Source organism: Pygocentrus nattereri, chromosome 12, assembly GCF_015220715.1.
Source record: "Pygocentrus nattereri isolate fPygNat1 chromosome 12, fPygNat1.pri, whole genome shotgun sequence".
Lineage (NCBI taxonomy): Eukaryota > Metazoa > Chordata > Actinopteri > Characiformes > Serrasalmidae > Pygocentrus > Pygocentrus nattereri.
Genome location: NC_051222.1, coordinates 41,221,854 through 41,247,282, shown reverse-complemented (window position 1 = coordinate 41,247,282; position 25,429 = coordinate 41,221,854). Strand labels below are relative to the sequence as shown.

Below are 25,429 nucleotides of genomic sequence, written 5' to 3'. Positions count from 1 at the left end.
CACCCCAACTGGCTCCTCTCAACTCCTCTCTACTTTGAGCTCCTCCTGAAGTACTGCGCTCCCTATGAGGAAAGCTCATTTCCTCTAAATCTATCCATCCATCCATCCATTTTCTAAACCGCTTCTCCGTCAGGGTCACGGGGGGGTGCTGGAGCCTATCCCAGCAGTCTTCGGATACACCCTGGACAGGTCGCCAGTCCATCGCAGGGCAGACAGACAGACACAGACACTCACTCACACCCAGGGGCAACGTAGCATGTCCAATCGGCCTGACTGCATGTCTTTGGACTGTGGGAGGAAACCGGAGAACCCGGAGGAAACCCACGCAGACACAGGGAGAACATGCAAACTCCACACAGAGAGGACCCCGGTCACCCGGCCGGGGAATCGAACCCAGGCCCTCCTCGCTGTGAGGCGACAGCGCTACCCACCACGCCACCGTGCCGCCCTAAATCTAATTCAATTTTTTTTTTCAATTGTTACCCATTGCTCATGACCTTAGGTGGAGGTGGGGATAAAGGCCGACTGGTAAACTTGAGCTTTGCCTTATAGCTCAGTCCGGTACAGTGACTACATTACTGCTGCCTCTTCACATCACTCATGAAGAATACCCTGAGATACTTAAACTTCTCCCCCTGGGGCAGGTCCTCTGTCCTTACCTGGAGAAAGCATGCCACCCTTTTGTGCGCAAGGACCATAGACTCAGAGTTGGTGGTGCTGATCCACATACCAACTGTTTCAGACTCAGCTGCAAAGCCATCCAGTGTGCCCTGGAGGCATTCATGCGATGGAATCAAAAGGATCTACAAAAAAGCAGAGATGCCACCTTCTGGCTTCCACACATAATGGCCTCCTGACCTCAGCCATGCCTTGATAAACTGTTCATGAATATCATGAACAGGAGTGGAGCCAAGGCACAACCTTGGTGGATTCCAACACCCATATTGAACAAGCTTGACTTAATGTTGAGTATCTGGGCTCTCTCTTTGAGCTTACAGAGACCAAAGGCATGGAGGAACATGGATAACCGCTACTGTCCACAAGGGACAAGGTGATCATTGAGCTTTGACCCAAGGAGCTCTGGTACTAAGTACAATTGTGACCACCTCCAGATTTCCCAGTCATTGCCAAAGTGAGTGCTGAAATCTCTCAGTAAGACTATGGTGTCTGTAGGTGGGATGCTTTTGAGAACCCCACCCAATCCCTCCAAAAAGACCAAATACTCTGAACTGTTGTTTAGTGCATAAGCACACACAACAGTCACAGCTTTCCTCCTTGCAATTTTAGTTTGCATTGAGATGACTCCAACTGCATTGTGATTATCCCCACACCCACCCAGTGCCTGTCACCCTGTGTAACTGCTGAATTAGTGAGGAATTAACTCCTAATCAAGGAGTTTGGTTCCAGAGCCAACACTGTGAATGGAAGTGAGCTTAACTATATCTAGTTGATACCTTTCAACTTCACACATAAGCTTCAGTTCCTTCCCCCAAGTGAGTCCATACCACCAAGGACCTCCCCACCCTCTCCCACTGCCAATAAGGTACTGCACTGTTCACCCACACTAAACCTTGTGGTTGGTGGGCCCACGTGGTCACCCCATATTGCCTTTTTGGGCTGACCCTGGTCAGGTGGGCTTCCCAGCCACCAGGTGCTCATTGAGAAATACTTTCCCCCAGCCTGGCTCCAGGGGTAGGTCCCAGTAACCCTCTCCCAAGCAGGAAACATGTTTTATTGTGTTCCAAGATCATAGGGGATTCTGGGTCATGTTAGTCTAGGTCTTTATTCCAGACATGTTCACCTTGGGAGGCCCGAGCATGAGCATACTTCTCCAGCTGACTTAACATTGAAGACACCTAGACCATACAAGCCCTTCTTCCATGCCAAGACCCCAATGCAGAAAAGATCACAGCACAATGGTGTTACATTTATTTATATTGCAATATGGTGATGTCAATTTTAAGATGTTTTTCTTTTCTAACTTTACTTTTTAAAAATCCCAGACAATGCAGACACAATCTCTATCATCCTCTTTTATTACCTTAGTGAGTCTGATAAACAGCAAGTGGTGTTTTAACAATGGGCCTCTATACCCAGCCATTCTTAAGGCACAACTTCTTCTCAAAAGCCATTTACACAGTTTGTTACAACAGTAATGATATTCACCAGTGTTTTCTTATTTGGGATTTGTTATTAAAACATGTCATGAATCTGAACTTTTTCCTAGGATCTTTTTCAGGAGCACATTTTAAGAACAAACTTAGGAGGATGTTGGTGAATGAGGGCCAGTATTTTTAATCTACAGTTTATTGCACCTTAGTTTTGTTTTGACCATTTTTATATCAGTAGCTGTAACTTACATTTTTGTAACATTACTTTAATTATGTGTTTATGTTTCAGCTGTATGTGGAATATTTTTGCTAGAGGTTAATGTTTTTATTGATGCCACTTTTATTGATTATAATAACTGTTTTGTTATATTCAGGGGTTCATAGTGTCTGTCGCAACATTGGCTGCACCTCGATATAATATCATTTATTTGGCTGTTTGTGTTTGAGTCAATAACATCACAATTGGCTGTGCTTTGTGGGTGTACAGGATGTACAGTTTATTTCTCCACGCTGATAAAAAGCAACATTACGGGTATGTTCCAAAACCTAGTGAGGTCTCCAAGTAGCCGCTGTCCACATAAGCAGCATTCCAACCACCATCTAACCTTGTTAGACAGATAAATGAGACGCTCTATTTAGGCTCGCCCACTGCACAAGATTGACGTTTACTTATTTCAGCCGTCAGAATCACATTTAGCCAAAATGGATCCTGCTCTGGCCGTTTATATAGCAATTTTAATTGAATTTGTTCTGAATGAAACAGCAAAATAGACAACAGTTGTGTTCAAACAATGAAATTAAAGAATTTGAGTGCTACTTGCTGCTCTTGAAAAGTTAAATTCACTAGCTATACAGCTATATACAAAAACATAGTAATTATTTAAATAATTAATTTACAATGGCATTGCATAAATATTCATGTACATACACATGGAGTAGCCACTTCCTTAAGTCCACCTCTTCGTATCTTCATTCTTTGTCTATTTTATCAGCTCCGCTGACAGTATAGTTCCACTCTGTAGTTCTACAGTTACAGACTGTAGTCCATCTCTCTGATACTTTGTCACCCTGTTCTTCAATGGTCAGGACCCCCATAGGACTCCCACAGAGCAGGTACTATTTGAGTATGATCCTTGGTGATGGTTGTCAGCCCCACTCCTGGATGGTGAAGTCTCCAATTGTGAGGTTAAAATATCCAACATTATTCAACTAAAATTCATAACCAGATTAGAAAAGTGCTCAACCACACAAGCAAATTACTTCTACTTATTTTAATTTTTGATTAGCTAATGTTACATTTTGTACTATAACTGAGTCTGCTTGACTAAGTCACTGGCATCCAGTCGTATGCTCAGATTGTGGCTGCAGGTTTTCATGATTGTTTTCCTGATTAAGAGGAATCAGGGGAGCTCCTGCATGTTTCTAATGAAAACCTGCAGCTACAGCCTTTGTGAATAAGATTTGAAACCCCCTGATCTAACTGGTGAACCAACACCCTTTACTATCTTTACTATCTAGCTGACAAAACAAAGTTTTTCTCCGTAATACACAGCTTCTCTCTCTATACGCTGATCTGGTCCCTGAAAAGGGGGACACAATTTGTGTATATGAACACAGAGAACTAAGTAGCTAGCCATCTAACCGTTAGCAATTTACAGAAAAGCACCATTTAACTCCCATTATACTGCCAAATCATTCAAGACACGGACAACTGGATCAACGATTAGATTGTCATTAATTAACGTTTGACAAAACCTATGGATAGTTAAGCTACTTGGTCATTAGCCAGCAAGTTTGTTAGCCAACTAGCTATTCAAAACAAGCCTAAAGCTTCAAGCTTTAATGCTAGCATGCATGCTAATGGACTGGTGTTTCATAAACTTTAAAATGATCACTGGTGGACCTAAATTGCAAACTATAGTCTATTTGTGCACCTTCATGACTAGAAAACAGATAAAATACTACAGAAAATTTGTTGACGACTTCGCTGCTTGGCGAAGCGCTTCCGCCATCTGCAAACAAAAGTTGCGCGGTGATGGATCGCAGGATTGCCTCAGCGACTGAGGAAACATGCGACGCTCTCTCAAAATTCAGCCAAAATGAGAGACTTTAGTAGGCAGCATATTTGAGATCTAAAAATTGGGACAGCCTTCTTGTCGGGAGCGCACATATTGTGACTTAAAATCCTGTCTATGTAGGAAGCTCACTAGGTTTTGAGACACATCCTACCATATCCATATCCAGCCATACACAAAACAGTAGTTAACACTCTCTTCCAATCCATGTTCAGTTGTCCTGTGGACTCACTTGAGTCATGCAAAGATTTGGTGATGGGATACTTGTAGGGGGAAACAAATATAAGCCTTTACCCAGGGCATGAGGAGGAGAGGTGAAACAACATAAAAAGACAGAAATAATGATTTCCTCTATGCTCTGAAAGCATTACAGTTGTGATTAAGTGACCAGTTGAAAGTTGAATTAGTCTAAACTCCTGTCTGTTTTTTTTGGTTGGCATGAATAATACTTTCAGTTGATTTCTGTTTCAGGGCGTGACTCCATCGGCAGGTGATACTGCTTCCATGACTGGAGCTTTAGACACTCTGAGTCCAGAAAATCTGAAGAGTGTTGAATTCATTCAGATGTGGGTGTGCATTAGGCTCCTTCCACTCCTTCCAATCATCAATGACACCTTCATGTCAGAACTGAGCAAGAAGGAGTTCACCTGTGAAAGTTACCAGGAAATGTAAGCACTGTAACTACACACACAGGTGTCAGTGGAAATCACTAAGAATTCACTGTAGGTGTGCTCATGCACTGTAGCGGTGATTAAGTGATGTGACCTGTCATTATCAGGATCATAGAAATAGAATTATAACTTTTAGCTGACTGATATGAGTTCACCAGAAGATGACTAAACTACATAGAAATGTAACTGACTGTAAATGCTAGTGTGGGGAAGTTTATTGTTTGAAAATGTGTTTGAAATAATCAAAACTATTAAGCTAGTTGATGATAATACATTCTGTTAGCACAATTTTAATTACTATTAGTTTTCTATTTTACCATAAAATATAGAAATCAGGTAACTGAGTAAGCTAATAGTGGTCTGTGTTAACATTAATATTAGCTGCTCTGATACAGAATATTGTGTTACCTGCAACAGTGAGATTAATAGTAGGATTATTACTTTACATGTGAGAAACTGCATCAACAATAATGTCAGACTGTAAACGGTATAACATGGCATTAGTTAAGCGTTTTGTGGATGTATCGGGTAAGGTGGTGGCCTCCAACATCATATGACCCAAAAACTTCTGAAACACTTTAAAACCTTCATAAAAATGGAAAGAACAGTGGGAAATGAAAAGAAACAAATACAAAAACAAAGAATGTACTGAATGCATGTTTACAATGTTTAAAAACCCATATGCACACTCTAAGGTATATCATCTGCAAAAGTATACAAATGTATGACATATTTTTGGTTTCTTTGCACGACAGTGTGAAAAGACTAAGCCAGCAAATTACCCTAATGGGGATGGAGCTACAAAAGTCCATCTACACTAATTTCATCCTCCCGTTCCTCATCAGAAATTCAGGTATTAAACTTATTTGTCAGTAAAAAAAAATGCTCACTTGCATACACATTTAGAACACATTTCAGAATTTTAAATAGAAACTTATAGAAATACACCAGTTATGTTTACATATGAACATTTTTGTTTAAATATTAAGGCTGTGTCTCTGGAAGCATTAGCAGTGGAACATGGCTCAAAAGCAACTTTGGTAATTTCTCATCATTTGCCAAGTTGCAAGATTTGAAAAAAATGAATGGAAATTTCTCAGCGGTAAGCAGAATTTCTAATTTCTGTAATTTTGTATAACAAGGAAATTGAAAAATTGAAAAATGTGTAAAAAATGACACACTTCAAATAAAAATTAGATAGTAGAATTATAAAGTTTGTAACTAACAAGTGAGATGGGTGCTGGCTGTCAAATAAGTGGATCACAAAATACCAGTATTCTAAAATTGAACTCCATTTAGGTGGAGGGTCTGGACTCCCTTTCCGCACAACAGAAAGCAGAGCTGATACTAGATCCATCCAGTGGTGCTCTAGAGAATGAGACTCTGGTGAAGGAAGTGATGATGGGGATACTCTCATCTTCTGGAAAGGAGCAGCTCGATGTGTTCTTTGAGACTTTTGTCGACGTCACCAAAGAGGTAGGAGGTACTTTTCTTTGAAAAGCATACATGACATGAGCCAACACAGAAAAAAATCAAGGTGGTGCTCATGTGGTAAAGTGCATACAGTGGCCTTAAACCAATGAATTGTCTCCTCTCTAGGAACAAATTTACTTAATTGAAAACGCAGCTGTGAGAGACACAATTCTGAATGTGACATTGATGGCTCTTGCTCCCAAATTTAACATCTTCTCACCGAGTCAGTTTGAGTTGTGGTTCCAAGAGAATCTCTTTGTTGTACTGGCCAGTTTCCAACCCTCTTGGTTGCGCGTGATCCCTAGAAACCTCAGCTGTGACTCCTATAAGACAATGTGAGTGATTCCTTTTCTTTCCTTGGACTATGTTTGAAACACATATTGGCTCACATGGTTGGTGGATGAAAATGGAGAAATTGAATGATTTCTGTTTAACACAGTTTGAAAGGCATGGACATGAGCCTGGCAGCCCTTCCATTGGATCTTGATCAGGAACTACGTTTAAGCAGAGAAATGCTGAGCCAGACTTTGCCAAAAGGTATATGATTATCTCAAATCCCTAAAAAAAAGAAAAAAAAGTTGTGTCTTTTCAGCTTCTCCCTCTCATCAGCTAAATATTGTTTTTCTTTACTCCTCCCTAGGTTGCACAATGCCTGTCCCTGTTGGTGTGGTAAGTAAAATTCTGTTAGTAACTGCAACACCTTATATTTGTAAATGGTAAAAGGCACAGAAAACTATTAACGCTTGCAAACATACTTTAATGCCCTGTTTTTGTTTCTTTAGTGCAAGAAGACAAAAGTAGATGGTGAGTGTTCATACTCTGTTTCTCAAAGTTTCTACTTTTCCAGATGCAGTGAGATAAAAATATTTCTCAGTACACTGATGCTGGCTTTTTGATGAATTTTGCTTGTTTTGCAGCACCAAGCATTTGTCAAGGCGTGGTAGGGAGGTGAGTCTTGGTGATCTGAAAGGGTCAAGAAGTGTACATTTTTGAAAACTGTTACAGATGATATAATAGAATCTTATTCTCCGCAGTCCTCTACTTCAGAGTCAAGTGACCTTTGGAAATGTCTCTGCACAGCTCTGCAACTTCAGCATCTCTCAATACGCCTGTTCATCAGTAAGGCCTCTATCCCTGTTATGCATCGTATGTCGGTCATGTGACCACAGGAACTTCTTTCCATTTTTGCTTACACAATCTTCTGTTTTAAGGTTGCAGCTCTGTCCTCCAGAGATCTGGGCAAAGTCATGGCATGCAAGCTGACCAGCAGCATGAACTACAGCAGGGCGATTTGGAGTCTTTTCTTTCAAAAGTTTGCAGCACCTCTGGATGAAGCCCTGGATGCCTACTCCAACATGGTAAAAAAAATGCTGTTGAGTAGTAGTACAATAAAAGGGAAAAATTGCTTGAAATTGTAGGCTGAAATAGCCCCTTTTTCTTGTACAGACCCACAACATCAGTCTGCCTGATCCATACGTTCTTGATGCCATGAGTGAGGTGAAACTCAACAACTTCAGCAATGCACAGCTGACGGATTCCGTTTTCATCACTAAGTGGTTCCAGACAAGGCTCAGACCATTTTTGTCATCAGTGTCCGTAGACTTCCTCTCCTGTCTGAGTTCCAAGAACTTCAGCTGTCAAACCTACCAAGTTGTGTAAGTGTGGAAAGTGGAATTTCAGGACACCACAGTTAGACTTTGTGTCTTCAGGTCTGTGATGAAGAAGCATACAGTCCATCACAAGATGTGATTTCATCCCACTTAGGGTGGAGGCTCTCAGCAGGCAAGATCAACTAATGGAAGAGGAACAGAAATGGTCCATCTTTACTTATTTCATCTATCCTTTCCTCTCAAGAGATGACCTATCAGGTACTTGAAGAAATGTTGCTTTAATGCCTGAGCTGTCCTCCCTTCTTTAGTACCTTTTATCATCGTTTATCTTCAAAAGTTAGATTGCTGGTCAACTAAATGCAATGAACTATGATTTCTTTGTAATGTTGTGACTGTGTTGTTTGCTCCTCTGTTATGATTTTAGACCCCAGTTGTGTTTCCAGTACTTCTGGCAGCAGTGACTGGCTAGCAAAGAACTTTGGCAACTTCTCTGCTTATGCCAGCTTGGAGGAGCTTTTAATTCTGAACATACATTTCTCCAGCGTGAGTAACATCAGGCTTGCACCAGTTGCACGTGGGTTGTGGGTTTGACCTTGTCTGACGGCCCCGGGCGCTAACCGCTGGTCTCTGTGTCATGTTGCAGTTGGATTCTTTGGACCTGCTGAACCCTAGCCAAGTAGCTGAAGTAACTCTGACCTCTGGACCACTGAACAGCACAAGTCAGATGGACCAGGTATTCGATCGACTAGAGAAAGGCGATGCTTTCAAGAATGTGGATGAGTTTTTCACAGCCCTCACTGAACAAGCGGTAAGTGACATGCTTCCACTATCTGAAGTCTGTAGCACAAACAAGCTTTGCCGCAGGGTGGCATCTGTGACCTGACAAGAGGCATTTACTTCAAGTACCGTTCCCGCCTGTTACGTTGTTTCTCAGCAGGTTGCCCATATCAACCCTGCTGTGAGAGATGTGATGATGAATCGAACCTTTGAAATCATCAGCATTGAGTTTCCACACTTTGTAACCCTTGAATGGATCGAGTGGTTTAAAGTCAAGCTGACCCCTGTCCTTCCTAGTTTCACTGCAGAGATGCTAGTAACAGCCATCAACAACACCAACTGCACTAACTACCGAGTGATGTGAGTCTGTAGGTTGAAAAGTGTGATTCCGCAACGTTATCCAATATTGTATCTGCGCAATTAAGAAAGGGACGTGGCAGTGGGAAGAAGGCTGACGAACTGTGGAGAAGTCTGTCTCTCATCAAAGACAATGTTGTTTTCTTGCAGTGTTTCAGGAATAAGTGCTGCGTTCTATAAAATGACTGAGAGCAACAGGGAGGAAATAACCAAGGCTTTAGTCAAATACCTGAAGGATTTTGCTGCACAGCTAAACACACCAAGTAGGTACCCCTCTGCACGCTTGTGCTGCCATGCATGCGATTGCATTATGTCTCGCAGACATTGTTTCTCGGATGCAGTGACCTCATGATATGATCTGAACCTGTGCCGTTGTCATCTTTTTTGTTTTTGCTCCTTGGTTGAACAGTTTGCAGAAAGGATATCCAGAGTGATTCTGAGTGGCTGAGCGTCAACTTGGGTCTGTTCTCGACAACAGCAGACTACTCTGATCTCAAAGCATTGAATATTTCTGGGGTAAATTCTTCTTTTGTGTTTTCCTGACATTTGTATAACAGGCTAGATTTCTCAAGCGTTTATCCAGCCTTTGAGTTTGGTGTATTCTGTGAAACGACGGCACCGCAATTACAGGGTTGAAGAAATAACTTTTTAAACAATTTTGTTTCTTTCTTCCCCGAAGGTGGTGGTTCTGGACTCCCTTTCCGCACAACAGAAAGCAGAGCTGATACTAGATCCATCCAGTGGTGCTCTAGAGAATGAGACGCTGGTGAAGGAAGTGATGATGGGGATACTCTCATCTTCTGGAAAGGAGCAGCTCGATGTGTTCTTTGAGACTTTTTGCAACATAACCAAATCGGTTTGTCATACTTCTTAACATTCACAATGATTGCAATTAGTTTCACTGATTGCTATCACTGTCGTAATTTCTCTTTAAGTTTCTATTCAAGTTTCTATTCAAGTTATTTTCTCATTTTACTTTGAGGATACTTTTCATGATAGTGATGAAAATTTTTTTAACCCTACAAAAGAAATGGATGTAGAAAAAATTAGGGAAATAATGCAATAGTTGCTTCTTCAGTCTGCTAAGGAACTGAAGTTTCAGTGACTGACACATCCATACCATCTCTTTCCTGAGCAGTCTGAAATGCTGGTAAAACGGTGGTTGTTATAGCAATATTTTATATTCTAATAATATGTTATTTTCACGTTGACAGAAATTTCACTGTAAATGTTGTAAATTAAATATGTACAGTCAGGTGGTCATATGATGACAGGTGCTCTTGATGTCGAATACTCAGTATACAAATGGTTGACAGGAACCATAGCGCTGCTGAGGATGCTTAAAGTGGGCTTACTCATACCTTTTGTGTTTTTTCAGAGGAACATAACAATGATTCCTCCAGCAGTGTCAGAAACCTTTCTAAACATGACACTGCTAGCTCTGGTGCCCCGATTCCAGACCTTCAGCGCACAGGACTTTGCCTTATGGTTCCAGACCTATCTCCACCTCTTCCTTCCTGGGATTGGTCCAAACACCTTGGCAGTCATCCCCAAGAACATCAGTTGCAACTCCTATAAAGAAATGTGAGCTCTTACATGGTCAAAATCACATTTTCTTCAGCATTAACACATGCACACTCATGCTACTGAAAATGTAATTTGGAGTCAGTGTGGCTGTCATATCCTCCACAAAGGGAACACTGCTAATATCAAATTACTATTAATAGTTTTATGTGGAGCTATTGCACACACCTGAGTACTATCAGCACTGTCTGTCTCATCCTTATGCTACATGCAATCCAGTGTGCTTTGCATGTTACTTTGACTGCATACTTCTTATGTATGGACATTCTATCAGGTAAGTCTATTGCTCAGATGTATTTTTAGTTTGATAAGTTTTTCTACATTATCTTTATTTCAACTTTTGTACATTGGAACTGGATTTGACTTATAACTTTGCCTTCTGCCAGGAATTACAAATGGAAAGTTGAAAAAAGCACAAAAGCAAATACACATAACAGAAATGTTTTGGTCTATTGTTGGTGATCGTGTTAAATAGTAAGTGAATATAGGAGTAGTGAACTGGCAACTGGCAAGTACAACCCCAGTTCCAGTGAAGTTGGGACGTTGTGTAAAACATAAATAAAAACAGAATACAATGATCTGCAAATCCTTTTCAACCTATATTCAATTGAATAAACTACAAAGACACGATATTTAATGTTCAAACGGATAAACTTTATTGTTTTTTGCAAATATTTACTCATTTTGAATTTGATGCCTACAACACGTTGCAAAGAAGTTGGGACAGGGGAAACAAAAGACTGGGAAAGTTGAGGAATGCTCAAAAACACCTGTTTGGAACATTCCACAGGGGAACAGGTTAATTGGAAACAGGTGAGTGTCATGATTGGGTATCATTCAGTCGTTCACAAGCAAGGACGGGCAAGGTTCACCACTTTGTGAACAACTGCGTGAGCAAATAGTCCAACAGTTTAAGAACAACGTTTCTCAACGTGCAACTGCAAGGAATTTAGGGATTTCATCATCTGCAGTCCATAATATCATCAAAAGATTCTGAGAATCTGGAGAAATCTCTGGAAGTAAGCTGCAAGGCAGAAAACCAACACTGAATGCCCATGACCTTCGATCCCTCAGGCGGCACTGCATTAGAAACCCACATCATTCTGTAACGGATATTCCCACATGGGCTCAGGAACACTTCAGAAAACCACTGTCAGTGAACTCAGTTCGTCGCTCCATCTACAAGTGCAAGTTAAAACTCTGCCATGCAAAGCGAGGCCACATATCAACACCACCCAGAAACGCCGCCGGCTTCTCTGGGCCCGAGCTCATCTGAGATGGACTGGCGCAGAGTGGAAAAGTGTCCTGTGGTCTGACGAGTCCACATTTCACATTGGACGTCGTGTCCTCCGGGTTATAAAGGATTTGCAAATCATCGTATTCTGTTTTTATTTGTTTTACACAATGTCCCAACTTCATTGGAATTGGGGTTGTATTTTTCCTTAGAGTTTAATTAATATGTTTCTAATATTTCACAATCTATTATAAGGAATGTATAAAAAGTAATGTATGTTGTAACTTTGTAATTTAAAGACATATTTAAAAAACTACTAATTCAAACCAGTTATTGCAAATAATGTGACATCATTGTCAAAGATTTCTATTATAACTACAAGCACCACTACTAACATCTAAATCAAGGTTAACAAATGACTGAGATACAAAAAGCCTGCTGCTCAATTTAAGGTGGAACAGGAAAATTAGAATAGAAAGCCAACTTCAGCTTCATAACGTTGTATGCCTCCAAACTTTTGCATGCTTTCATTTGTTTTCTTGAGTAGAAGGATGTCTGGAGGATGAGTCACATTCTTATATCTATTGCCTCAATAGCAGGAAAGTCTTTCAATTCAGTTAAAAAATCTCTCCTCTTCATAACATAAGGCTCATGCCCAACATATGTGGTGATTTTCTGTTTAGACAATATTATAATCAATTGTTTTATCTGTTACTAAGCAACCGATGACGTACGCACAACTGAAATGTAAATATGTAACCAAAATATTGTTAAAAATGAAAGTTACATCTACAGTTACTGATGTAAAAAAAGTCAGAACTAAAATGTTATAAACCGTAACCCGTGAATACTGTGAGAGTGCCCCCTGCTGTTTATCAGAGGGCCCCCTGCTGTTTATCAGAACATCCCCTGCTGTTTATCAGAGTCGCCCCCTGCTGTTTATCAGAGTCACCCCCTGCTGTTTATCAGAGTCACCCCCTGCTGTTTATCAGAGTCGCCCCCTGCTGTTTATCAGAGTCGCCCCCTGCTGTTTATCAGAACACCCCCTGCTGTTTTTCAGAGTAGCCCCCTGCTGTTTATCAGAGTCGCCCCCTGCTGTTTATCAGAACACCCCCTGCTGTTTATCAGTGTCGCCACTCCCCAGTTTCAGTCTCCATTTCCCAAACGCTTTACCGGAGCGCACTAACGTTCCTCCTCCTAATAAACAGACACCCGTTCAGCTCCGCCTCCTCATTATTCACCACCATCACTGTAATATTTCATCATCGACATTAACACAGGAAGGTGGTCAGAGGGCGGTGGAGTTTGAGTCGGCAGCGTCTGAGATATTTAAAACGCAGAGTTAGAAAAGAAATCCCAGATGTTTTACAATATAAACAAAGGTAACCTCATTATGTTGCCTGTCTATGGAGACCAAAATGCATCGGAATAACAAATAATGACAGTTAAATCAAACTTAATTTTTCAAAAACATTACTACTAATTTTCTTTCATTCTGTTATAAATTTATTCCTCATTTTCTTGGTTTTTGCTTTGGTGGGTCTTTGAAGAGTGTGTTCACCCCCACTGTCCATTGGCCAACTGATTTGCAGTGTCAAGTCTTCTGAACACAAAACCACTCGGTGTAGAAACGGGAAACGACTTGCATAACAGCCTTCATAACCCCAGAACGTAATGGCCAACCATGACAGCTCAACTTTATTCCTTTTAATAGTGATTAAACATTACCATCTTTCAACCATCTCACTACAGCAGTAACTCTTAGCTGGCAATAATCAGTGGTATTTTCCACTGTTTACTAGGATCTGCAGATAAAAAAAGCAAAAACTGGCAAAATCAATAATATATTTATATCAGAATGAGACAAAATAAGTAGTGTGTTTTTTTTTAATCAGTTTGAATTAACTGTAAATATGACATGAATAATTAAGACATTTTGATTCTCAATATTTTGCCTGTGGATTTTGTTTTGTTTTAAACTTTTGCTGCAAAATTTTAAAACTCCATACCTCTCGCAGCTGCCAAAAAAAACCCCAAAACATAGAAACAGATGGTCGAACAATGTTTGATGGTCAAACACCCCTGTTGGGGTTTATCCGAAAGTTAGGTCAGTATTTCAGAGGTTTAGTCTAGTTCGTTTTTTTTTTATCTGGAGTCTATTCTGTTGTATAGCTACTGTCTTAAATTCAGCCCTAACTGAAGTTATCATGATGACTAAAGAAGATTTCAGGATTAATACAGCCTCAGGTTTTGTGTCACACTCCAAAGCAAACCTACTCACCTGATAATCTGGAATAACTGCACAATCTACATTTCCATCAGTTCCCCCAACAAACTTAATGTTCTCTGCTTCTTTGGAAGTTGGTCCCCTGCGAGTAGCCACAGAACCCTGATATCTTTTCTGGAAAAGATGCATCTTATTTTAGAAACTCAATAATGAGGCAAGAACTCTATAACTGGAGCATGTTAAACGTTTTTTTCTTTCCCAGAAACATTCTGAATGGTTTTCTTCATACATTCAGAAACACAGAATCAAAATAAGCTTAGCTCCAGGACAAACTAACGTAAACACTTCTGACAGCCCCGAGCAAACCGCTGACCCAGAGCTAACGCGCTAACCCAGAGCTAACGCGCTAGCCGCGAGCAAACATTTGCCAACGTTTTGAGAATTTTAAGTAAAATAAAGATTCGCGATGCATCATCACCCAAAGAAACAGACTAACTAAGCTTTGAGCTGAGCGCCAGGAGCGATTTTTGAGCGTCATTGTGTTATTAGCTGTAATTAACTTTAGCATTAGCTACAAGTAACTTTTTTTTACTTACTAGTTTTTAGATCATTTTAGATAGTCTCACTATGCTAAAGGTACATGCCACAAATACTGTATCTGTATGTAAACATGCTTGTTTAAGTAGAATTGTTACCTTATTGTTTCTCTTTTTTGCTCGTTTTCTGTTCAAACCTAGAAAAAAAAAAAGAAAAAATAAGATGAATTTTGTGTGGGAACAATCTGTTAAAGGGGTATTCCACCACATTTTTCAAAGTGTGTAGCTAACTAAATGGTTCACATATAAATAAAGTCACTCGGACTGATTTATTTTGAGGTGCTCCATTCAAGAGAAGCTTACAGCATCAGAATTGTTCACAGTGGAAGTGATAGGAACCAGAGATGAAAGTAACTGAATAAAATATGTAAGTAATGAAGTGAAATACGTCAGTAACTGCATGAAATATGCCAATAAATGAGTGAAATGCATCAGTAACTGAGTGAAATGCATCAGCGATTTTTTAAAAATTATTCTGAAACAGTTCTTTTGTTTTTCATGACGTTCTGTGGAAAATATGTTGATTTGCTGATTCTAAGTCCTTTCATTCTTGTCCCTGTCTTTCCAGAGTGAAAGGATTCAACAGTGTTTACAGTGACCTCTCAGAGTCTCAGTCTGGGCACATCTTTAGTTTCATACAAGACTATCTTCAGCACCAGTCCAGTCAAGGTGTGTTTTGTGTGTCGCCACGTGGCAGTGTGCTTGGGTGTATGAATGTAGAGATTTTTGTTTTGATTGTTTGGTTGCTGTGTCCCACAGGGCCGAATGGTTTGGGCTGCTACAGTGGCGGGAGCTTCTATGTCTTCCTCAGGAACTTCTTCCTCAGTTTTGGGTTTCCTGACCTGAGTGCCTTTTTGTCCCTCATCCCAGGCAGCCGACAGCAAGAGGTACTGCTGAGGAAAATGCAGGATTTAGAGTCAGCCAGTGATAGTCAATGAGTCATTCAGTAATACTGTTAGTAACCAGTCCATGAATAAATCAGTCAGTAATGATGAGAATTCATCCACGTATCTTTTTCTGTGTAATGACTGAGTTGCTCTCCTCTCTGCTCTGTAGCTGTTGGGCTCCATCTCTCCAGCAGAACTGAGCGTGTTTCTGAATGGGCCGAACACAGTCAGGAACGGGTCAGACCTCTGCACGCTCCTCAACAACTACAACAGTACCAACCAGTACCTGCAGACGGTACAGCTGTGTCCTCTTTCATTCATTCATTTCTGCAGGTTCTCTCCCAGTTTCACTCTCTGAGACTCGTTTACTGCAGTGGTCCATATGTAAATCTCTCTTTTCTGCCTCTTTCCCTCTTTTTCCTCTGTTTCTCTGTGCAGCAGCCAGTTGTATCTGCAGCTGTGGGCAGACAGACGTTGGGGTGCGTTTGGTCTCATGCTCTCAGCGCGTCGTCTCAAGATGAGGTGGATCAGTGGTTTAATGTCAGACTGGCTCAGTACCTACCCCTCCTCAGCTCTCAGCTCATCAGCCCCACCCAGCTCAGTGGCGCCTCCTGCCTGTCATACAGGAAACTGTGAGTGTTACTTACCATTTATACTCTCACAATCTACGAAGACGCTTGGTCTGATTGACATGCCTACGAGGAAGATTCTGACCCCAGTGAAAATAATAGCTATGTTTTTTTTTTATACACAGGGTTTCAGTCCTGGGGAACAGCTACAATTACTCAGCCACGGATTTCACTCCAGCTGTTGTGTACAGCTCTATAAAGGCTTATCTGAACAGCAGCGGTAAGCACAGCTACACTTCTTCTCATTCTGTTTTTCATTGTTTATTAACTTCTACTGTGTAGATATGTGTGTTTAGATACTGTGTAGTATATGTCTGTGTATGTGATTTGCAGATGGCTCTCCACGCTGCTATAATTCCTCTGATCCTCTTCTGAACTCCACTGCCTGGTTTGCCAATAACATTGGCTCCTTCATCACCTTCATCTCCCTCACTGACCTCCAGTCCTTCGTGTCAGAAAGCCAGGTAACACACTCACACATTGAAAAAGTTTATTCCTGTTAGTTGTCAGGGTAGTAGGCACCTGGACATATTGATCTTCAACTGAGTCTGATTGTGTCCTGTAGATCAGTGTGTTCCTGGAAAACTCAGAGAATATTCAGCTGTTTAACAACTCACAAATTGCAGCCAACGTCACCACATACTATGGCATGCAGCTATACATCCAGAATCCAAACTACAACCCCTTCAGGTACCACACTACACCCTAAAACTACAACTAAACATCCAGAATCTAAACTTCAGTCTCCTCAGGTACCACACTACACTCTAAATACTACAGTTATACATCCAGAATCCTAACTTCAATCCCCTCAGGTACCACATTACACTCTAAATACTACAGTTATACATCTAGAATCCAAACTTCAGTCCCCTCAGGTACCACACTACACACTAAATACTACAGTTATACACCCAGAATCCTTACTTCAGTCCTCTCAGGTACTACACTACACACTAAATACTACAGTTATACATCCAGAATCCTAACTTCAGTCCCCTCAGGTACTACACTACACACTAAATACTACAGTTATACATCCAGAATCCTAACTTCAGTCCCCTCAGGTACTACACTACACACCAAATACTACAGTTATACATCCAGAATCCTAACTTCAGTCCCCTCAGGTACTACACTACACACTAAATACTACAGTTATACATCCAGAATCCTAACCTCTGTCCTGTAATGTTGCATATAGTATTGTCTGCTATTAAACAGCATCCCTCTCACTTGAATACCTAATCTTCTTTGGCTTTTCCTCTGTGTAGATTGCCAGGTGTGCTCTTGTGTGGAGCTCCTGCCTCTGTATTTGTGTCTATTGGAGCTGCAGTCAGCGAAACCTTCTTGGAGATCATCAGTAAATTCTGCAGTGGAATTGATCCACAGGTACTTGTTCATTAATGAATCTATTTAAGACCAATGCTAAAATGATTTCTGCCGTTCATGCTTTAATAGCATAATTCCTCAATGGTGCAGATGCATCTATTTACTATATAAACAATGTGATCAAACAAATCCAGGAATTTATAGACTTGTGTTTGTGTCCTAAAATACACTACTCAGAGCATCCAACAATAAAAGAAGTCATGTGCATCTTTTATATGATAATATAAGGCATAGCAGCACATAGAAAGCTCTGGCTCTGCATGTTGATATTTTTCATTTTGGCCAACGTGAACATGCATGCATGGTAACTCCCCTGGCATCAGATTTGAACAAGCTAAAGGAACTAAATACTCAGAAGGGATTCCCAGCAAGATGCTCAGTTTTCTATGAGCTTAACAGTCGCTATTTCTGTAATGTAGGGTAAGAAATGTCAACCAGTCAGCCAATCCAAATGAATTGACATCAGAAAGTCAGTTGGATAAGCAACCCATCTATATACCCATTTGTTTATTTGTTGCATTAATTTACTGATGCAGTTTTCTGAAGTTTCAGTTTCCCCCATTCCTCCTTTTCTCTCAGGTCTCAACAGCACTAGTTGCGAACTTGCCCACTTTATCCACATCCACCATCCAGATGCTCGGAAACCAGAGCATTGGTCTGACCCAGGGCCAGATAAGCTCTGCTCCCCCCGCTCTCATAAACAGCTCTTTGTCCATGCTCAGCAATGTCCCAGGCTGGAACCAGGGTCAGGTCAACCTTCTCATCCAGATCCTAATTAGAGCGGGCTTTAATGTGAGTGTTGGCTTTAATACTGCTTATAGCATCTGTTGGAAAACTATAGACCCACCACATCAGCTTAACATGCTTCTTAATAGTTAGTTTACATAACTGATGTACTTATACTGTAATTGGATGATGTCTGACAGATCAACAGTGCCTCTTCCCTGGTGAATCTGGGCACACTCATTGGAGGCATTCTCTCTGCAACCATTTCCAGCATTCCATCTTCTCAGCTTCTGACCATATCCCAGAATCCAACATTCATCAACAACATTTTGTCAGCACCAGTGATTCTACAACAGACATACGTCCAGAAGGTACTTGTTCATAGACACACACACTTATTCTGTCAATCCTTGTGGCCCCTTTCATGGCTGGTAACAACATCACCAGGCATCTCCATTTGTCTTAAATGCATCTCCAGTGACCACTTATGATTGGAATTCATGACTAGAGAAATGATACTACCCAAATGTATTATGCCAGTCTCTTGTAGCCTTTGTTGTCAGAAAGAAATGAATCACGAGTCCTTGTTTGTGTAAATGTATGGACTGTTATTTACATCAATTGCATACATACTGTAGCATGAATTGCTGAAACTTCTAAAACAAAAACTAAAACAAACATCAGAGAAGAAAAAGCTCCTTTCATCTTTGCTGTAATGACACAGTTGGACAGTTGTTGCTGTTAGGGACACATCAAGACACTTTAGCAGTCACAAACTAGATGTTTTGGTCATATTTGTCCCTGACCACCTCAGAAGGTCATTTGAGTGATTGGACAGTAGTGTGTCTACAAGACTCATAGGACAATGGTCACATCTGTACCTGAAGATGTCCACCAATGATTGGATCACTCAAAATATATATTAATGCCAGGTGTGAACAAGAGGTCTGAACCAGATTGAATGCATACAAGCTTTAACTAGATAATGTTGGACTAAACGAAAAAAGTGGACAACAAAATAAGGAAACTTCTCTCAGTTATGCATACAAAACATATGCAACACTTGGCAAAAAGCATTATATATGCAACATGACAAGATCCAGAACAAGAAGAATCCAAACTGGACTACACACACTTCACTTTGTTACTGAAGAATTATTTGCTTAGGAAAAATCAGTATATAACAAAATCTAGCAGAATTGAATCACTTCACTCCTCTTTATTCTAGATTGTCTCTGTAGACCAGAACAAGGTGGTGGAGAATGTTCCAGATGCATTGGCAGCGTATATCCAACCTATGCTACTGGCATATTTAAAAGTTGTTAATGTTACACTTATCAATAAGAAGAGTTGGAGTCAACAGCAGGTAATACACACAGAGGCAAACACTCCAAATATTAACCTGTAAAAACAAGATTAAAGACAGAGTTTATGTAGCTCTCATCTAAATCTTTTTTGATTGTGTTTGTTTACCAGGCTGCTGTGATGTTTGGAGCCGTTTCTAGAGCCACTGAGGATACAGAAGGGTAAGGTACACACTCATGTACATACAGAAATGTATGTACACATGTGTTCTTAAAAGAAAATGAACATGCATAGCTGTAACACACTCATATTTGTTGCCAGTCACCATTCAAAACATTCACAAACCATTGAGGAAATGGAGATGGTCTATTTGCCTGTAACCACCTTTGCCTGTTTGCAGTGCCCCCTGACTTGTAAACCCAATTTACCTTGTTCCTGGCTAAACATGACTAAATTCAATCCTGACTAACCCTGATGAACCCTGCTGTGACCTTGCCTAACTCTGGCTAATTTAAATTCAATTACGACTAACTAATCCTGATTAACCTTGACGCATATGAACTTCATAATAAACTACTAAACCTAATCTTGAATAACCTTGAGTAACCCTAAATCTAAGCAACAATTGACCCTAATTAACCCTTTCCCTGACTAACCTTGACTAAGCCAGATTAATCTTGACTACTGACCAGCTAATTCTAACCTTGAGTATCCATGACCTACCCTTTTCCTGACTGATGCTGACCAGCTTGGAGTAACCTTGACTAATCCTCAATAAGATTAACTTTTAATTCTGACCTTGACTAACCTTGACTAACTCTGACACTGACTAAATCTTGCTCTGAGTTACCCTTGCCCTAATTAACCATCAATGAGACTAACCATAATCCTGATTTACTCAGACCTTGAATAACCTTGATTAACACTGATCCTGACTAACCATAATCCATACTAACCCTGACCTTGAATAACCTTGACTAACCCTGACCCTCATTGTCCCTGACTCTCATTAACCCTGACCTTGAATAACCTTGATTAACTCTGATCCTGACTAACCCTAATGCATACTAACTCTGACCTTGAATAACCTTGACTAACCCTGACCCTGATTGTCTGTGAATGATGCTTGTTTGTGTGTGTGAGTATGCAATGTGTATGTCTTCCCTTGCAGTCTGTCAGAGTCGATATTGCAGGGATTCACCTGCCGTGCAGTTCAAAATATACCACTGCAGAAGGTTAAACAGTTGGTGAGAGCCTGCAGACCACGTACAGGCAGGAAGAAGGTGGTCCTGAAAGAGTCTCAGGTACATACAGTTCAATATTAATCATGAGAACATTTGTGAGTAATAGGACAGACACTACACACTGAACTGGTTAGTAGGATTATACAGAAATTTAGGTAAAAGAGACAGCTGATATAACATTTGTTTAATGGTGGATTTCCTGTGTTCCAGCTGACCTGCATGCACCGCTATGTGAAAGATGACTCCTTTCTGACCTTCACCGATTTCCCCTCGGACATGCTTCTCTACTACAGGTGTGTAACACCACACAGGCAGTCTCACTATTTTTCTCTGACTCTCTTACATTAAACTTGTTTGGTAACTGTTTTCTAGAATCCCTTAAGTGCTATATATTAAACAGGTAAATATGTATTAACTCTAGGTAAATATTTTGAGTAAGGTGATGGAAAGTTTCAGGACTCTAAGACAGACACCCCAATAAGTTCTATGTATTAACTGAGTATGTGCTAATGCCCCCAGACTGTACACTGGGTTCTGAGTCTTTGCTTAGGAAAACACATTGCATTATAGTCCTTGGGCAAGACTCCTAATGCTATGTACATTACCTCTGTCACATTATTAAATTCTAAGTTACTGTAGATAAGAGTGTCTGTCTGTAACCAGGAGCAAGGAGGCGGATGCAGATGCGGAGATAAGCGACTTTTATTGTGGGCAAATCCAGGGTCATAGTCAAGACGGTCCAGGGTCATAGATCCAACATGGATAGATTGGGGGACAGACATGACAAACCAAAATAAAACAGAACCAACAACTGTACATAGAACAGTACAACCAGCATAGAAAATAACAAACAACAAAGACCAGCCCGCACAAGGGGCAAACACAGGGCTTAAATACACATGGAAAACGGGGAAAACAGGTGGAGACAATCAGGGGCAGAGTCACGAAACAAGGGGGCTAAACCAAAACAAACGCACATGGACAGGACTGGGAGGGGCCAATTGTGACACTGTCAAATGCACAAACGTAAATGGTACAATCTCCAAATTGCTGTGGAATTATTTTGGATATAAAATACCAGTTAGTTATATGACATAAAAAGATTAAACATTTCCAAAGTACAAAGAGTCTTACATGGTACTTATGTGTAGCTATAAATGAAGCTGAATCTGGACTGTAAAATCAAGCAGTCATTCTTGCAAAGGATTCACTGGGTCATCACTATTTACTTCAGGAAACTCTCTTTGCACTTTGTGTCTTCATTTTACACCATATTTCTAGATTACTTTCCTGCTCATCATCATCACTTTTAATTATATAGTGCCTTTCCCTACTCAAGGACTCTTTACAATCAAAGAACATCAACACATTAAATTACAACACATTAAACAAAAGAACAATACATAGATTTTGTGATCTCAAAGTGCGGCATGGGACATATAGATGAAGAAGCTCTGCCAAGTATTGAGGAGCCAGACTGTGCAGAGCTTTATACGTTATAAGGAGAACTTTGTACTGAATACGGAATGCAATGGAAAACCAGTGAAGTCTCTGACAGGTGTGATGTGGTCATTCTGTTTTGAAAAGGTGAGGATCCTAGCAGTGGCATTTTGAACATACTGTAACTGAGCGTTTTGACAGGGAGGCCAGAAAAGTGAATGTTGCAGTCGTCCAGCCGTGACGTCACTAATGCATGCACAAGCGTTTCTACTTCGACTTGGCTGAGAAACGGTCAGAGGCGAGAAATATTATGAAGATGGAAAAATGCTGTTTTAACAATGGAATTGATGTGGATGTCAAAGAGAGTGTAGGGTCAAAGATAACTCCGAGGTTCCGGACGTGGAGAGGTGTTCCTAGAATCCCATCGATATTGATGCCAAAGACAGATGAGCTAGATATCAGTGACTTTGAGCCAATTAAAACTCAGTTTTGCCGGCATTCAGTTTTAAAAATTTCAAACTCATCCATGACTTTATGTCATGGATACAGTCAGATAGAGCAGGTGGTGGTGTAGTCTGAACAAGGCTAATGCTAACATAGATCTGAGTGTCGTCTGCGTAACAATGAAAACTTAAACCATGAAGGAGGATTACTTGCCCAAGTGGCAGCATGTAAATAGTGAAGAGCAATGCACCTAAAACTGAGCCCTGTGGAACACCCTTAGTCACAGACACCATAGAAGATTTATTATTCTGAATAGCTACGTATTGACATCTGTCACTGAGATATTAGGAAAACCAGGAAAGGGCGGATCCAGTAATACCAATACCAATGCTCAAACATGCCATTACAGTGAAATCCAGTGGTTGCAACTTCCATCTTGTTACTCTAAATGACCATGAAGTACTTTACCCTGTCCTTTCCTGCATAATAGCTAGGTGAGCATTTTATTGTAGTTTAGCTACACCAAGTTGGTTCTTACTGTCATATACCCAAAATTATTACACAGTTTGTACCTCAAAATTACTACCTAGAATCACTACCTCACAATTACTACCTGGGTTACTACCTAGAACTTAGAATACTTTACTTATTCACTGTAACCAAAGATTGTGTATTTTTTGTGTGTGTTGTAGCTATGAGAAGGTCCAGAAGGTGAACTGCAGGTCATATTTCATCGCTCTGAGTGGAGCAGATTTCTCGGTTCTTTCCAGCGTCCTCAACAGACAGTCCATCTTGTTCAAGAATGCACAGAACTGCCTGGTAAAACATCCACACATTCATTTATATTCAGATTCAAATTTGCTGGCATGCATTAAGGAAATGGTCTTGTTCACAGAAACGCACTCCTGTCTGGTGAAACACAAACTCATACATGTTAACACTCTCTCTGTCAGTTTTACGCTCATAAAAGAGTCTGTGCTCTTCTAGGGTATATCTGACCAGCGATCAAGTCTGACCAGCGATCAAGTGCAGGTTCTGGGTAATATGGCCTGCACACTGAACTCCTCCTACATCCAGAACTCTCATCCACTCATCTTGGAGAAACTGAAGAACTGTGGAGATCTTTCTGACTCTCAGGTCACTGCCGTACAGATGCTGCTTTACACTGGCAACACTCCTTACGGGTGAGAAACACATTAAACATAAAGCAGTTTTTGGTATATAGCTGTAGGAAAAACTTTCAAAAGTTTTGTATTTTTAAACATTTACATTTCCAGAATGAGAAGTTACTTTGACTGTGTTCTGTATGTATAAGGGACAAAGAGGATGCTAGAGAAATGTATTGTTAGGTAAGACATAAAAACAATACAAAGGAATGAGAAAAAATATTGAGAGTAATCAAACTTGAGGGAACATACATATACAGACTACTGAGCTATATAATCAGGTGCAAATTACCAGAATTCAGGGACGATGGAATGTTTTTGGTCATGCCTCCCAGGACATAAATCTGTGAAAGTATCTTGTGAATAGATAGCAAATGAAAATGAAACCCTCCTGGCTTGGGAAGGAGTAAGTCTTTGTAGTTTTCGAATTAACTAAAGCTTACAGTATAAACCAGAAATGGATGGACGGCACCTCCAGCTAGTTATGCCAGTCTTTGGGAAGACAGCTTAATGGCGTGTAGCACCTGATTGCCCACTTGATTGTTCCGTTCAGTAGGATTTCTTAGAGCTGAAGTCAACTGGGTGTTATTTATCTTGATCTCCTTGATGATTGGAAAGTCTGGCTCCTACTTCCACCTCTGAGGACTTCACAAGGGGTTTCTCAGGGTCAAGTTGGTGCAGGATGTGGGTTGTAAACTGTTCTGTTAGCAGGCTACTTAGGAGAGGATCACGAAAAAGTGTGGCAGAAATGTTGGTAAAGTTGTGCTTGAAGCACATGATGTAAAGTGGCTCGAAGAACAATGTAGCTTCCAAACTGTGTTTACAAAACTGTGTTCTATTCGTCTGGCAAACATCTCATATTTTTCCTCAGAAATCCCTCAGTGTGGAATCAGCAGACACTGCAGCAGCTGGGCATCCTTCCCCTCTACCTCAAGCAAGACTTCTGGAGCCGATTCAGTTCTGTACGTTCGCTTATTTATATTTTTTATTTTTCTACATCAATTACTAGTCATAGATTACGTTCTGTGTATGAGCTAGGGTGTGTTGTTTAATATATTTTTGTATATTTATTTTATGTTAGTCTGTAAGAAAAAGGTTTCTCCGGTCATTCTTGCCATTCCTGAGAAGAAGGAAGACTCAGAAGTGGAAGCTGAGCAGATTGTTTAAGGCATACATGCCTGTCAGATTCACACGTTCTGCAGGTATCAACAGACACCACTGTATCTTGGATGTGAATAAACATGTGTGGTCTGTGTAGACGGTTGTGTATAACGCATGCATGTATGTGTTCCTTAGACTGTACTGTCGGCAACATCACAGCGGTGACCACTGCAGATGAGGCGTTCACTTTTGACTACGACTCCACCCAGTTTGATCTGTGTCTGGACATCACTGTCCTGAACGACAACCTTGCAGCCATCACCGATAAAGTGGTGGACGCCAGCTTCCAGTTGGTCATTCTGGACAAATTAAACCAGGTC

General features: G+C 40.6%; 1 protein-coding gene across 3 annotated transcripts in view; it reads left to right on the top strand.

Moving 5' to 3' along the window:
* Positions 1-6,775: 6,775 nt before the first annotated feature.
* The window catches only part of LOC108433603, a 66,854-nt gene continuing 48,200 nt past the window's right edge, over positions 6,776-25,429 (top strand). For 2 of the 3 annotated variants that reach the window (XM_037543396.1, XM_037543394.1), the window contains exons 1-34: positions 6,776-6,867; positions 6,971-6,999; positions 7,113-7,134; positions 7,248-7,278; positions 7,365-7,449; positions 7,542-7,688; positions 7,777-7,985; positions 8,095-8,198; positions 8,365-8,483; positions 8,584-8,748; positions 8,875-9,077; positions 9,225-9,337; positions 9,484-9,590; positions 9,754-9,930; positions 10,453-10,658; positions 15,284-15,384; positions 15,475-15,602; positions 15,772-15,897; positions 16,041-16,234; positions 16,357-16,451; positions 16,565-16,695; positions 16,797-16,921; positions 17,506-17,623; positions 18,203-18,415; positions 18,550-18,720; positions 19,578-19,715; positions 19,826-19,875; positions 20,826-20,958; positions 21,109-21,191; positions 23,475-23,601; positions 23,770-23,966; positions 24,820-24,910; positions 25,030-25,150; positions 25,245-25,426. In XM_037543396.1, coding sequence (XP_037399293.1) covers positions 6,780-6,867; positions 6,971-6,999; positions 7,113-7,134; positions 7,248-7,278; positions 7,365-7,449; positions 7,542-7,688; positions 7,777-7,985; positions 8,095-8,198; positions 8,365-8,483; positions 8,584-8,748; positions 8,875-9,077; positions 9,225-9,337; positions 9,484-9,590; positions 9,754-9,930; positions 10,453-10,658; positions 15,284-15,384; positions 15,475-15,602; positions 15,772-15,897; positions 16,041-16,234; positions 16,357-16,451; positions 16,565-16,695; positions 16,797-16,921; positions 17,506-17,623; positions 18,203-18,415; positions 18,550-18,720; positions 19,578-19,715; positions 19,826-19,875; positions 20,826-20,958; positions 21,109-21,191; positions 23,475-23,601; positions 23,770-23,966; positions 24,820-24,910; positions 25,030-25,150; positions 25,245-25,426 — 4,329 coding nt within the window. In that variant the 5' untranslated portion in view covers positions 6,776-6,779. The remainder of the gene's footprint in view (positions 6,868-6,970; positions 7,000-7,112; positions 7,135-7,247; positions 7,279-7,364; positions 7,450-7,541; positions 7,689-7,776; positions 7,986-8,094; positions 8,199-8,364; positions 8,484-8,583; positions 8,749-8,874; positions 9,078-9,224; positions 9,338-9,483; positions 9,591-9,753; positions 9,931-10,452; positions 10,659-15,283; positions 15,385-15,474; positions 15,603-15,771; positions 15,898-16,040; positions 16,235-16,356; positions 16,452-16,564; positions 16,696-16,796; positions 16,922-17,505; positions 17,624-18,202; positions 18,416-18,549; positions 18,721-19,577; positions 19,716-19,825; positions 19,876-20,825; positions 20,959-21,108; positions 21,192-23,474; positions 23,602-23,769; positions 23,967-24,819; positions 24,911-25,029; positions 25,151-25,244; positions 25,427-25,429) is intronic. The other variant, XM_037543395.1, reaches the window with a different exon arrangement.